This window comes from Moschus berezovskii, chromosome 3 (genome assembly GCF_049115385.1).
Source record: "Moschus berezovskii isolate FMDL1 chromosome 3, NW_MosBer_1.0, whole genome shotgun sequence".
NCBI lineage: Eukaryota > Metazoa > Chordata > Mammalia > Artiodactyla > Moschidae > Moschus > Moschus berezovskii.
In genome coordinates, this window is record NC_142462.1 from 74,278,979 (window position 1) to 74,293,969 (window position 14,991).

The following is a 14,991-nucleotide window of genomic DNA, read 5'->3' on the forward strand; positions in this document are numbered from 1 at the left end:
AGGCAGGATCCTTGTCTATCTCACCCTGATTCTACTGGTCAGCATAACGCTAGACACACAGCAGGCCCACAGAATGTCGTGACCTGAAGTGAACGTTCTCCATAGGGTTCCTCCTGCTGCTAAGATGCTATGTCCCCTCAAAGCCTGGCCCAGTCCCCAGAGAAGCACTCCCCACCACCCTGGTACTCCAACTAGAAGCCCAGCTTAGCAGATCTTGGAGTTTCCCTGCCCTCCCTCGTTCCCCCCCACCACTGAGGACATGCCAGCCCCCTGTGCCTCGTTCCTAACCTGTGGCTTGGGGACCTGAATTTAAGACTTTGTTTGGCCACTGACTTGCTGATCTTAGGTGTTGCCACTTTCCTTCTCTGGACCTCAGTTTCTCCACCTGCAAAATGGGGGCAACCACTCCCTATTGACAATCCCTAACAGGAGTTGTTAGGACAGGGCACTCCTAGACAGAGGATGGGGAGAGGGTGTTTTGGAAGGAGAAGACAGAGCCCCATGTGAACTGGGAGCCTCAGGCTGTGGGCTGAGTTCCTGGACTAAGAGCTTCCTGGCTGCACTTCTGCCTAGACAGGGAAGAGTCTGTCTTCAGAGGCGAATGTTGTCTCTCCAACACTGGGTAGGTCACAGCCCTGCTGAGCGATGTACTACATCACAATGTCTGTTCTCTTTCCTTTACCCTAAGGGGCCATGGAGATCTGCTCTGTGGGGTCCCTGAGGGGAATAAAGACGAGGTTTCCCTCCCTGACCCAGACTCAAGAGGCTGCTCCAATGCCCATCTTGCAACGGGGAGACCGCTGGGAATAAAGCCAGCTCCCCACAGAGACAGGCCTGAGATGCTCTCAGCACAGAAACCTCACCCTCCTTTTTCTGAGCCAGTCAGCTTCTCACAGAGGTAAACTCTGGTCCCAAGAAAAGGCAGGTTAACCCTGATCCCAGAATGGGGCTGAGCCCTAACCCCTGGCTTCAAACCGCATTGAGCCTAAGCACAGGCTTAACCCGGACCCAGACCCACACTCCACGCCTGGCCACTGCCCAAGTTCTGAGCCCAGCCACTCCTTCTCCCAGCAGCCAGTGAGAGTGGAGGTGGCTCAGGGCTGCTGCCCCCTGCAGGAACCCCAGCCCCCAACAGGTCCTCTGAGTTGTGTCTGGAACACCATCTTGGTCTATAGAGGAGGGCAAACCTCATCATCTGAGAAGCTGGAACAAACCTACAAGAAAAGGAGTAAGTGCGGGTCTGTGGGCACAGACAGGAGGTCCTCTCGGTCTCTCCTGGGGACTCCCAGGCTTAAATTTGTTCTGGGAACAGAGCGAAAAACCAGAAAATTGTTGTGGGCAGATCTGAAAGGATCTCAGCCCAACACACAACCAAGGGGATTCAGACACAGCTCTGAAATCTCCCTCTCCCATCACATCCTGCCGCTTTTTTAATTCCCCCATCACATCCTGCCCCTTTCTGAATTCCCCCATTGTCTCCTCCTCTCCCCACCCTGCAGAAGACACCTTCCAGCTCAAAGCACTCCAGGTAGGGCAGTTTTGTACAAGGCTGGAACCCGCTGGGCCCTTTTCTTTCAGGAAGCCTTACTTAATATTATCATCTTGCCTGTAAATTCCTTGAGGGGAGGAATGATGGTGCAAGAAATCTCAGAGTCAAGGGCCTGCCTGCCTGCACTGTAGCTACGGCTTCATTCTTTCCCACTGGATTCATCCCACTTCATTGATAGTTCCCTCAGCTGTAAAATGGGGATTATATTTAATCCAGATTTGCTGGGTGTCTGTGGGCATTAAATGAATGGCAAGTGTTTTTAAATGCCCCGCCGTTCTTGGCAGCATGGCCGCTTTGATTGCCCCTTACATTCACCAACAGACTCTCCTTGACCCTGGCAACACTCAAACATGCAGCTGCACTTAAAACTGATCCCCCTTGTCCCGTGTCAGCCCTCCCACCTGGTTTACAGACCACATCCTCCTGAGGTTTAATCTTTGGGGCTTGAGATGAGCTCAAGCTTAGATTTCTCTAAAAAAATTTAAAAGAATTTGCTGAGATTCAAGGGCATTTTTGACACAATAAGAGCAAACCAACTATAGGCGTACCCCTGATTTATCGCGGGTTCAGTTCAGACCACAGCAATAAAGTGAATATTGCAATAAAGTCACATCAATTTTGTGGCTTCCCAGGTTATATTTACATTATCCTATAGCCTGTTAAGTGTGCAATAGCAAAATGTCTAAGAAAATGTACATCTTTTAATTTAAAAACACCTTATTGCTAAAAAACACTAATGATCGGAACCTCCCGTGAATCACAGCAGTAACAAAGATCACTAATCACCACAACAAATATAATTTTTTAAAAAAGCTTGAAACATTACCAAAATATGACACAGAGACACCAAGTAAGAAAATGCTATTGGAAAGGTGGGGCCGACAGACTTGTTCAACACAGCGCCAGGTTGCCAGAGGCCTTTAATCTGTAATAAAGGCAGTATCTGCGAGGCACAGTAAAATGAGGTATGCTTGCAGCTGGTTATTTAAGCATTTGGACTGAAATGTATAAACCCTGTGTTAATTATAGACAGTTCTGATCTATGCATTCGGAAGGTCTTATAGGACTCCACAGCTCCGAGTCTGCAATACATCTTCAAAACCCTGGCCCCACACTTCCCTCCCTCTGCACTCTGGGTTTCTTGCTGCCTGGGGCAAGATGTCCAAGCTGATAAAGAATGTTCTGGGGTCAGCAGAGTGTCCTTACTCAGGCTGTGGCTGAGTCCCTGTGTGTCCCCGCACAGACAGAGAGGAAGCTATGGGAGCCCCAGGAGGACAAGTCCCAGGGACTTCCAAAGAAGAAACAGATCCCATTAGGAATCAAGGTGGCAAGGAGGCGGGAAGGGGAGCTAGGGTTGCTTAGAGCTCAAAGGAGAGATGACGCTGACTTAGTTAGCTACCTGACAGCTTCAGAGGACATTTGAGATAACTAACTGCTAATGCAGGAGCAAAACCACCCTCAAGGGGGAGAAACAGGCCAGACACAAGGGCGTGGTCTCTGGCACTGGACAAGAAGGTAGCGGGAGCAGCAGGGCCCTGTTTTGTGGTTCCAGGAGACAAAGGCAGGAATGATCTTTCCAGGTCAGTTATCTGCAGAGAGCTGGCCCCCGCAGCCCCTCAGTGCAGGGGACTTTATATGGATGAACAATTTTCTGCTACATAATGCGCACATATAAGCAAAGGTTGGTAAATGTTCACAAAAACATGAAAAAATAAAAGACAATAAATGGATAGCCAGAAAAAGGAGAGGAAGCAGCGGTCAGCGTAATCATCCTACATGCAGAGAAAACAAGCCTAACTGAGCCAGGCCCTGCGCTGATCCCCACTCCCAGGGTAGGGCTGCCACGGAAGAGGTACCAGACTGACTACAGGGACCAAGGACAAGCTCCACTGACCCAGGGAAGTCTCAAGGAGGCTGAGGGAAGGATCCGGGGCTGGTTCACAAGCACTCCTGCCTCTCCTTCTCTCCAGGAGAATGGCTGGGTGGGGGAACCCTCTGTTGGAGTCTCTCTGCTGTCCCACTTGTCCTCTGGGCAGCCATCAAGGTTATGAACCCCAGGTTGGGGTCTCTGACGAAGTTCCTTCTAGCCTGTTCTCTTCTCAAACTGACGAAGCAACACAGAGGGCTTCCACCTCACAGACTGTTCTCAGTCTGTCCCTCTCTGGCCCCTCCAGCCAACCACAGGGGACCAAACTGCATCAGAAGTACCCTCACAGCCCATACACCAAGCTGGTCATGATTGCAAGGCAAGAAGGGTGAGATGGAAGATGCTTGGTCTGATTCAGCATAGATGGAGGGCTGGGAGAAGAGTGGGACAGAGCTAGCAGGGATAAGCTATGAGGGACCTGGCTGCAGAGACACTGGGAAGAAAACCGAATGGCCGTGGAAGTGGAGAAACCCTACACTCAGTGGTAAGAAGTTGCCCCCGAACACTATCATTCCCAAACATGTTAGATGTCCCTCTGCCCAGGGAGGAGGGAGTTGCAGGAAGACGACCAGACCTAGAAGTAGAGTTGCCCTGAGAGAAGGTGCGAAGACAATTTCTCTTCCAGTACTCAGACCAGGGAGACTGTCGGCCCGACTCACTCACTAGTGGGGACTGAGCAACTTGTACCCACTGACCTGGGAATGGGGACTTCAGGCAACACTGTATCCAGCAGCAGTCATGAGCTCCCCTGAGAACCAAGACCCCTAAAAGAACTCCAATTTCTAATCCACCAAGACCCACCCTGACTACCTTAAGGAATCTGCCTTTTCCATCTTGATGTTCCTAGCAAGACACAGGATCTGTCCACCTTTTTCTCACTCGTTTCCATGTTATCACTATATGGATTAGGGGCTCCTGGGTTGGCTGAAGCATAGATGGGCAACTATATTTTCAAGTCACTTTAATCCAAAGGAAGTCCTGCCAATGCCCATGCTAGGGTACCCAATTAGCGATGCCCAGGCCTCTCCTCCTGTGTCCTGAGTGCAGGCTCCACCCAGCTGCTGGAATTTAACCATGGCATTCACCCAGTAGTACTTACAAGTAGATGCTGGACTCATTGCCTCCCATGTCTGGAGACTGAAGTTTCTGCACGAGGATGACAATGATTCCGATGAAGAGCACAAAGTTAACCTGGGAAGCAAAGAAAAAGCAGTGAAAATAGTTCTGAGCAAAGACTTTCCACACCCCTGCCACTACACTGGCTGTTACTCCCTCAACAAGGCCCTCTTCCCATCAGTCAAGATACCGTCCAGACATCGAATGGCAGCATTGTAAGTACACACAAGAAGGGAGCATGAGAACACTCATTCACGCCCCCAGCCTCTCTCCCTATCACTGGAACCACAGAAGGGAGTGGTGAAAAGAATTTCATGAGAGTACTGAGAAACAGCAAAACTGTCATGAGTGAGCCAGAAAAGCAAGCGATTTCTGGAAAAGACGGAACAAACAGCGTCAGCGTGATGGAAAAACGACAATGCAAAACAGAGAAGAGGCTATCGCGGAGGTGAGAGCTGCCCTCTGGAGAAACTCCAAGTTCAGAGTCATTGAATACGGAGAACCAGAATGGAGAACAATAAGGATTATTAATTAAAGGACTGTCTTTGAAAAGCAATAGCATTTGCCTTCAGACAAAGGTCAGGGACAGAAGTTCTCTAAACAAAGTAGGAGGCTGTGTGGATGGTGAGAAAGCAGGAGGGAGGGGAGTAAATAAATAGAGACAGTGGGCTTCCCTGGTGGCTCAGATGGTAAAGAATCTGCCTGTAAAGAATGTGGGAGACCTGGGTTCGATCCCTGGGTTGGGAAGATCCCCTGGAGAAAGGAGTGGCAACCCACTCCAGCATTCTTGCCTGGAAAATCCTCATAAACAGAGGAGACTGGCAGGCTACAGCCTAAGGGATTGCAGAGTCGGACATGACTGTGTAACTAACACGAAGATAACAGTGGGGACCACACAGTGACGCCTGGCTGAAGTGAAGCAGGGCTCAAGGAAGAAAGGTAGACACTAACACTAACCTATGAAAAGATAAGAAATATTGAAAATAAAATAACTGAGCATTCAAATCAAAATTTAGGGAAAGAGTACCACAAATTAAATTTCTACTTCCTTTAAAGAAGGAAGTTAAAGATAAAAATTCATTAAAGAAATATTAAAAAAAGTAGATCATCGATAAATATAAAATTTTGGGGGGTTTGCTTTGCTTTCACAGATCAAGCAGAATGACAAAGGACCTTCCTGGAGGGCAGCTTCGGTCAGTTTTGCCTTCTACTACATGCCCAGTGTCTAATCAGCACTTGGAATTTAGGACAGTCAATACTGTTAACTGCATACGTTAGTCCCTCCAAAAGGAGAAAATGCAATTAAACAAATCTAAGGATGAGAAAGAGGACAAGACAACAGATGAGTAGAGTATTTTGAATCACCACAAGGAAAAAGATCAGACAACCCGGTAAAATATAAATTAATCAAGTGAAATCAAGACATAGAAATCAGAATAGCACAATGACCTCAGGAAAAATTCAAAAAGTAATCAAAGATGCGTGTATTAAAAAGCACCAGCCCAGATCATTTGACCAGCCAGTTTCATAAGACCTTTAGGGAAGATGGAATTTACACGCTACATCATTATTTAAAAGCAAATAAAAAGAAAACCTCCCAAATTACCTATAAGGTGAACAAAACCCTGCTACAAAACCCAGACAAGGACAGAAACCATGCTCACACATATGATCAGGCACATGTCTAAAACCAGAGAACTTACAAAGAACAATGCAAAAGCTATAAACTGAATATTAACAAACAAAAAATTTAGCAGTGCATTAAAAGGACAAACAGATCAGGGCCATAAAGGTTTTATGCCAAGAGGGAAAAAAAAAAAATCCAGTAACACTTGTTGCTGCTGTTTAGTCACTAAGTCATGTCTGACTCTGCCATCAAATGGAGCCTGCCAGGCTTCTCTGTCCATGGAATTTCCCAGACAAGAATACTGGAGTGGGTTGCCATTTCCTTCTCCAGGGCATCTTCCCAACTCAGGGACTGAACCCACATCTCCTGCACTGGCAGGCAGATTCTTTACCACTTGGCCATCAGGGAAGCCCAATATTTGTTACACTAACAGATTAAAACAATGAGCTATCTTTATCCCCATAAGATTGGTGAATAGTTCAGTGATCAAAACACCAATGAAAACATGAGAAATGGGCACTTTTATACTCCACATGTGGAGGGCAATCTGATATCCATGAAAATATTAAATGTATATATCCTTTGTCCCAGAAATTCTACTCTTGGAGATATATTCTAAAGACACATTCATACATACTCAGGGTATGCACAAATATATCCACAGAAGCATTGTTCATCATGAAGATAAACTGGAATATTATCAATGTTCATCACTAAAGGAATGAACAATTCTTGTCTCCAAAACACATTTGATAAAAGTTGATATCTATTCCTTATTTTAAAAAGTACACACTGAAAAAAGTCAGAAATAGTAACTTTCCTAATCCAGTGACGGGTAGCTGCCCAAAACTGTAGCAAACATCATGCTCAACAAAACCAAGGAATAAACAGTATACATATTGGAAATGAAGGAGAACAAATACTTTCATTTATAGGTTATATAATTTTCCATGAGAACCAACTGAAAAGGGATAAGAACCAATAAAAGAGCTTCAAAGGTAACCAAGAAAGGAAAAAATACACAAAAACTAATAGGTTCCCTAAACACCAGCACAAATACACCCACTAGAAAATACAACAAAAGAATAATTCCTACATACGAGCACAAACTGAAAGACACCATAAAGGAAAACTTACCAAAACAACTTAAAAAACACTACACAAAATGACTCTGTGAGAAAGACTAAATAAACAGAGAATCATGCCATATTCTTGGAAAGGAAGACTCAGTATTTTAAGAAAACCACTTCTCCAAATTTGCTTATAAATTCAGTGGCATTCCTATTAAAAAAATCTCAACCAGTCTTTTTCCTTCAACTTGACAAATGTGCAAGTCCATGTGAAAAAGTAAATGTACAAGAAAATTCTGAAGGGAAAAAGTAAGGAAAGGAATATTAGCCACAGCAGATATCAAAACATGCTGCCAGATTATGGTAACCAGCACTATGGGGTACTTGCCACAAGAATAGCAAGATAGACTAGTAACATGGAGTAGCAAGTCTGGAGCTAAACACGAGTACATTGAGTGTTTATAATAAAGTTCCATTTACACATAATGGAGAAAGGATGACCTATTCAATAAAAACATTTAGAGGGTGGGATGTCTATCCACTGGGGAAAAGAACAACTTGATAAGATTATTTATCATTTCAGATCAGAGAAATAAAATTTCAGATGGATTAAAGACATACATGTAATGAAAGTGGAAGTGTTAGTGACTCAGTTGTGTCCAGCTCTTTGTGACCCCATGGACTGTAGTCCGCCAGGCTCCTCTGTCCATGGAATTCTCCAGGCAAGAATACTGGAGTGGGTTGCTGTGCCCTCCTCCAGGGGATCTTCCCAATCTAGGAATCGAACCCAGGTCTCCAGCATTGGCAGGCAGATTCTTTACCATCTGAGCCACCAGGGAAACCCATCACACATGTAATAATCCAATTTATAAAATCATTATAAAACAATTAAGAATACTTTTATATTCTCAAGTTGGGAAAGACTTCCAGAAACAAGACATAAACCTCAGAATTCATGATGAAAAGGCCTGATGGTCTGACTGTATAAAACCATGCAATGTCAGAATTATATTTACAATATGTGTAACATATGAAGCATTACTATCTATCAAACAGTAAGAAAGATAACAACTGGGCTAGAAAAAATGAGCAAAGACATAAACAGATAGTAACCAGAAAAAAAGCAAATTGTCAATAAAGTGTTAAAAAATTGCTTTGCTGCACAACCAATGTGGAGAAATTAAAACAATGAGCTACATTATCTCCCATAAAGCTGTGCAAAAATTTAATTGATTGAAATCACAAGTGCGTACAATGATATGGGATGCCCTTTTTGACCTAGCAATTCTACTTCTAGGGATTAATTCTGAAGAAATATTCACACATTCTCAAAACTATGCACAGAACTCTTTATAGTAGCATCTTTCATAATGAGGTAAAATGGAATAAAGACAAATGTCCAACACTAGTGGAATAGCTAAATAACTTGTACGTCCATGTTGCAATATAACACAGCCGTGAAAAAGGAGGTTGGTTTGTGCGGTGACCATTTTACTTCTCCTCCCCCAGACGTTTCAGCCCAGACCTCTATCTCTCTCCTGCTTCTTGTCCCAAGCACACTCACCATTATGGAGCCAACTACAGGGCCTTTGATCACCCACCACAGAGCCGTGTTGTCATTCATATCCCAGCAGCTGTGAGACAGACAGAAAGAAGAGAGATGACGCTTGGGAGCTGGGAGCCCTGCAAGACAACGGGGTGGCACTTCTTCCCCTGTGGCTCTGAAGGGGGGCTGGCTGAAAGGAGAGCTGATGGACTGCACCCCCAAGCCCAATCCTGGTCCCAGTGCTTTGGTCCTCTCTTCTGCTCCACTGTCAAGGCAGTGATTGGAGCCCAGGAGCCAGGGCACTGCTGGGCTCCTGGGCAAGGGCCACGTTCCCCCTTGAGACCTCAGGTTCTTGGGGATGCTATCTCAGCCTCAATGTTCCTCCCCTCCTCCCTGAAAGGAGAGCAGTCACTCAGAGCTGAGCCCAGAGGCAGAGTAGGGCTCTGAAACCTTGTGCACTCCCTCACTGGGTCCCAGTTGAGATGTGGCAGGATGGGTTCACCCACAGTGGGTTCAGGGCATAGTCAGTGCCCAGGGCTGGTGGTATAGCCAGGCCCGGCATCGGATGGTTTGTCTGAGACAGTCAACATGAAGTTCCGGGCCTTAATTGACAGCCTACCTGGGGCTCCGGCCCTGGCTCTTGAGCATGTACTCACCCTGTGTCATCGAAGTAGAGCCTCAGCATAGCCCAAACGGACACACACACAGTCGGTGTTCCTGGATACAAAGAAAAGGAGCCCCAAGACAATAGGAAAACTAATAGGCCCAGTATCCCCCTCAGACCTGGGGCTTCTGAGGGCCAATGGACCCCTCAGACATGGGGTTCTGATCCATGGGGAATATCTCCCTCTCAGACCTGGTGTCCTGGGGACCCTAACTGTCCCTCATACCCAGGACTTCTGGAGGTCCATGTCTCCCTCAGACCCTGGGCTACCTTGCCTCCCTGAGCATATCCCCTCCCTCAGCCGGTAGGCTTTCTACAAGAAGAGCAAGAAAGTATCCAAGATCCAGCAGTATGCCATAGCTGTGAGGCCAGGCAGCACCTCCCTCTGCCTCCCTCCTCTGACTGATACTCCCGGATGGCAGGACAAAGGACATCATGGTTATGGGGCCTAAACCTGTCCAGGCCACAATCAGAGACCTACCCCAGCCAATGATGATGTACCAGTAGAAATATCTCCTCTCGGGGAAGAAGGTCTCCACCAGCAGAGTGAAGAGATACAGGCCCTCGATGAACAGCCAGAAGTAGTTGGATACGACGCAGTAGTGGAAGAAAACCATCACAGCCTTGCATTCCACCTGAGGGTGAGTGAGCAAGAGAAGGGAGGCGCAAGCCCCCACCGAACCTTGAAAACCCAGCCCAGCAGGACCTGGGGGAATCCTGAGGGCCCTTAGCTTAGGCATCTCCGGCTTAAACACCCCATGGGTCTGAAAGACTCAACATTCCTGGCTTCAGAGTCTAAAGTTGCAGCACCCTATGAGTCTGAATCAAAGTTGCCCATGGAGGCAGCTCTGCATATGTAAGAAACGGATGGGGATGGGGTGGGGTCAGGGGTGCACACAGAACTCTTTCTTCTTCTCCGGCTCACTCTCCCCCACTTTCTGCCCCTTCCCCAGCCCCCACAGAAGAGGAGAATAAAGAGGATACTGAAGGAGCCTCCTTGGCACAATAAAGGGTTCAGATATCACACAGGTAAATAGGATACCCTTGGCACCCCCAGAAGTCTCATAGACACCCGCCTCCAAGTGTGCACTCTCAGGTCAAGGCGTTTACTCTGGGCTGTTCTCTCATCCTGCCCCCATCAAAGCCTGTCCTTTCTGCTTACTTCCAAAGCTATCAGAACTGGGTAGGTGGTGCAGAGGAAACCCCAGTCAATCAGCCCCTTGGCTCCGTCTTGGGCTAAAGCACCAATGAACAGGCCAGTCCTCTCTCCGAGCCAAGTTCCCTCCTTAGTCAAGTGGGACTTGACATCTCTACCCGACCTGCCTCAACTGCTCTGCCAAGTATACCCACAGGCCAAGGAACAGGACGTGATGTCAAGCCGGGGTATCACAGGCTGCTAGTAAACCTCATGGTCATCCCTGGGTTTCTGTGCTCACTGGGGTCAACAACTCAACCTGCAGGAAAACACCTGGACAGCGGGGCGTTGCAGGGAGGACCAATCGTGGCAGGGCTCAGCGCACTCACAGTGGAGACAAAGCAGTGATTGCTGTCCTGCTCAGCGTAGAGGATCCAGTCTTTGATGAAGACGGAGATGGCCCTCAGCATAAACGACACGAAGAGGTTCATGTGGATGAAGTTGCGGGTGCAGTGCAGCTTCCTACACCCACGGGCGGGGAAGACAGATGCCTTGAAGTAAGGAACCCCACAGCCTTCCACTCTCCACCCTGGGCTGGGCTGACTCCACAGCTTTGTCTCAAGGGGATCATCCGCCTAGACCACCCCTTCTTCCCAGCTCTCTAAACCCTCACTCCCTCCCAGGATTTACCACCTGGCCCCACTACTGGGGGCCACACTGCTTCCTCCAGTGAGGGAGGGAGGCCATACTGCTCCCTCCTGTGACCTCGCTCCGTCTAGACCAGGAAGATAAAGTGAGGGGCGTAGGTCTACTGCCCATGGTCTGCCTGCCGCTGAGCTGCTGTGTGTGGCCCTGGAGAAGTCAGTTGTCCTCTCTGGGGCCCTATCTCTCATTGTAGGTCTCTTTCAAGAGACCTCCAGGGCTGACATCCAGGGCAGGAGTCGGGGGTGGGAGCCACAGAGCAAGGGCTCTGTACTGGGGTGGGCTGCAATCACTTGAAGGCTGTCAGGAATCTCACCGGAAACGACACAGGATGACCATGGCGGTGGTGAGGGTGACGAGGGACGTGCTGTAGCCAACTGTGTACAGAGCCTTCACCGACAGGTAGTAGTAATCCTGGAGCAGAGAACAGACATGCAGGGCTTCACGTGGGGCCTGCCCCTAGCCCCCTTGGGATGGCACCAAGTCTCCCAGGCCAGGCCTGCCCACCTCTGGGCATGCTACCCAGCTCCTCCTTCCCCTATTCGCTAGTTGATCACATCTCCTCCCCTCCCCCATCAGTTCCTCCACCACCCCAAGCTCCCCAAGCCCCTTCCCACTGAGCCACCTCCTACTTCTGTCCATCTGCACTGCGCAGAAGTTAAATGCTGGTAGAGTGCAGAAGCCCTGACCAGCCAGAACGGAGCCAGCCTTTAGCCTGGAGAAGGATCCAGGGGGCCCCCTGCTGGCCCCACATTAACCCTACAATGGCTGGACCACAGAAAGGCAGGTGTCCTGGAAAAGCCACCAGGGAGGTGGTGGACACGTGGTAGGGGCCGGAGGATCTCAGGCAGCAAGACAGTTGTTTCTGAGCCTAGAATGAGTGAGTCAAAGTCCTGCCCTGCGTGCATCTGGCTACACAGCAGGCACTCATGAATGCTGGCTAGGGACTCGAGTTTCTGCAGTTCCATCAGGAGTCGGGGCCCCTGGCGGACACGTGCTTCCACCTGCCTCCTCGGCTCCATCCCTCCACCTTCAGGAGGGCAGCAGATACTCACCTGGTCCCCAGTCTCAGATTCGTACTCCTCAAACCCACAGGCATCGAAATAATGAGGGAATGGCTCCGACCATCCATCCTCCGTGCAATTCCGGCTCACCACCCTCATGTCTGCAGCAGGACAAAAATGCAGTGAGGCATAGAATAATGGCCTATTTCCCCTTAAGTAGAAATTCCTGGAAATCCACATGTCCATCTGAGAAGCATGGCAGCTGCAGGCTCATGAGATCTTCCAGTGTCCAAGCGAAAATAATAATTGCTTAGCCTTTATACTAAGAACGTGGGGTGCGGGGGGCCCAATGAAAGCTGATCTCTAAACAAGGAGTGAGAGGACTGAGCCAGAATGAATCCAGCCTCCTTCCCTCTAGGAAAAGGCCTGAGCCCCTCCTGGAGGCCCCGGAACAGCCCAAGAATAACCTGGGACCACAAATGAAGATTCCAGGCCCAGAGTTCCTGGCCCAGGAATCACACTGGGCAGCGGCGTGGCAGGAGCTCTCGTCATATCTGGAGAAGCTCCAGGTGAGGCTTTTACCGGGAGTTCTGGGCCTTCCAGCAGCTTCCACGGTGTCCAGGGGGCACGTGGCTTGCTTAATTAACAAGGACCAGACCTCCATTAACAGAGCATCAGATCTTATTAAGATACATACTCAGGTTAAAAAAAAAAAAAGACTTCTGCCTTTTCAAGTTTAGACGTCTGTTTCCTATCACTAATGTACTTTAATTTTCTTTAGCTTGACTTTAAAGGCCATTTTGTAGGACACCAGAGCAGGCAGGAGTCATTTGCTGGCTGCAGAGTGGAGTCCAATCTGGTTTTCACCCCGCCTTGGGCCTTTTAGCCTTTAATGATTGCTCATTTTATCCTCTCTGCTCCTGACTGTCTAAGTGGAAACCACGATGTCTAGGGGAGGGGAAAAGGCAGCAGCCCCCTCTGCCTCCAGCCCAGCCCCTGAGTGTGGCCCCAGGCTGACCCCTCTTCCCCGACTGGCTTTCTGGGAGTTCACCTGGTGTATTAGGACACCTGGAGGGTGGCTCTTCCTTTCACAGGATTCAGGAGCCATGAAATCATAAACAAAAGACATCTGCATAAAAGGGGCTCCAGCATCCATGCTGCTGGAAGAACCCCTGCACAGAGGCCAAGGCCATCTCTGGGGAGCTCGGTCAGGGACAAGGGCAGCAGCCAACACAGGAGATACCAACATTTTTCCAACCTCGTGTCCTGCTGATTGAGTTGAAAGATCCAAGGCCAGTTCTTTTCAACCAAGAGTCAGAAATGCACTTCCAGGGGCTTTGGGAAGCAGCAGAGGGTAGGTGATCCTGCCATAAAGACAGCTCTGCCCAGAGCGGGGAGACTGGTCTCTTATCGCAGCTCAGATTGTGAGTCGTATGTGACCCAGGACAAAGAGGATGTCTGGCAGGCCCAGGAGAGACGAGGTCACTTCTGTCCCACAGTTTGATGCCAAATGGTTTTTTCTTCCAGCAAATCTGTTTCAGGCTGCTATTGGTACCCTCTTTCCAAGTCCCTCTGAACGTTTCTTTCAGAAAGTCTGCACGTCCTAGGGGACCATGGCAGTGGCCAAGCCCTTCCCTTCCCTGGGTCTCCTCTCTGCTCTGCCCATATCAGGGTGGTGGGAAGAGGAAAGGGAAGCTGCGCTGAAAAACATTTTTTTTAAAAATGTATCCTGGAGATACAAGCCATTTCCTTTCTTTTATTTTCCTTCTTACCCTTTTCAAAATATAGTGTGGGCTCAGAAAAGTATAAACCTTTTTGTTTAGAACTATTCCATGAATCTGCTAGTCTATTGTTCTGATAGAAATCTCCGGAAGATGGAGTACTCTCCAGACTGCCAACACCCTGCAGTGGCTGCGCCTACTTCATGAGGCTGTTTTGCTCCAGCAGCTTCACAGAAGCACAGATCTTAGGGCAGAGGTTCTCAAAGTGGGTGCCCTCCCTAGACGGGCCCATTAGCATCACCAGGGAGACTGGCCAAAATGCACATTCTCAGGCCCTACCCAGACTGCTCTATCAGAGACTCTGGGGGCGAGGTCCAAGAATCTGTTTTAACAAGCCCACTAGGTAACTGTGCTAGAGAAGGGAATGGCAACCCACTCCAATATTCCTGCCTGGAGAATCCCACGGACAGAAGAGCCTGGTGGGCTACAGTCCACAGGGTCACAAAGAGTCAGACACGATTGAAGTGACTTAGCACGCAGGTGACTGTGATCACAAAGTATGAGAACCACTGTTCTACTTGTGGGAGCTCCGAGCTATCACAGGCCATTTAATCCAGAAGTTCTTTTACTGAGATCTGTCCTTCCCTGAAATTATATTAAGTGTCCTGTCTAAGCACTTGCATGCAAATTTCCATGGAGAAAATCCACCACTTCATCAGAGAAGGAAAGTGAGCTACCAAAGATCACAGAGCCACAGAAGGGCATAGCCCAGCCTGGAAGGGGGTCCCCAAGCTCACAGGTTAGCTCCCTGTGACCTCACATGTTAGACGTCCTCCCTCTAGCCAGCCTATGGTCAATTTTAGCTCATCCCTTACCTGAGAGATCCAAGGATTTACTGTCTGCAAAACCGAACTCTCCTGCAAAACAGAC

General features: G+C 48.5%; 1 protein-coding gene across 2 annotated transcripts in view; it reads right to left on the reverse strand.

Moving 5' to 3' along the window:
* The window catches only part of ADCYAP1R1 (ADCYAP receptor type I), a 62,804-nt gene that overhangs the window by 13,984 nt on the left and 33,829 nt on the right, over positions 1–14,991 (reverse strand). For both annotated transcript variants that reach the window (XM_055420922.2, XM_088834596.1), the window contains 8 exons: positions 14,937–14,978; positions 12,392–12,501; positions 11,653–11,750; positions 11,024–11,156; positions 9,981–10,134; positions 9,492–9,552; positions 8,854–8,923; positions 4,576–4,667 (listed from right to left, as the gene is read on the reverse strand). In XM_055420922.2, the coding sequence (XP_055276897.1) occupies positions 4,576–4,667; positions 8,854–8,923; positions 9,492–9,552; positions 9,981–10,134; positions 11,024–11,156; positions 11,653–11,750; positions 12,392–12,501; positions 14,937–14,978 (760 nt within the window). The remainder of the gene's footprint in view (positions 1–4,575; positions 4,668–8,853; positions 8,924–9,491; positions 9,553–9,980; positions 10,135–11,023; positions 11,157–11,652; positions 11,751–12,391; positions 12,502–14,936; positions 14,979–14,991) is intronic.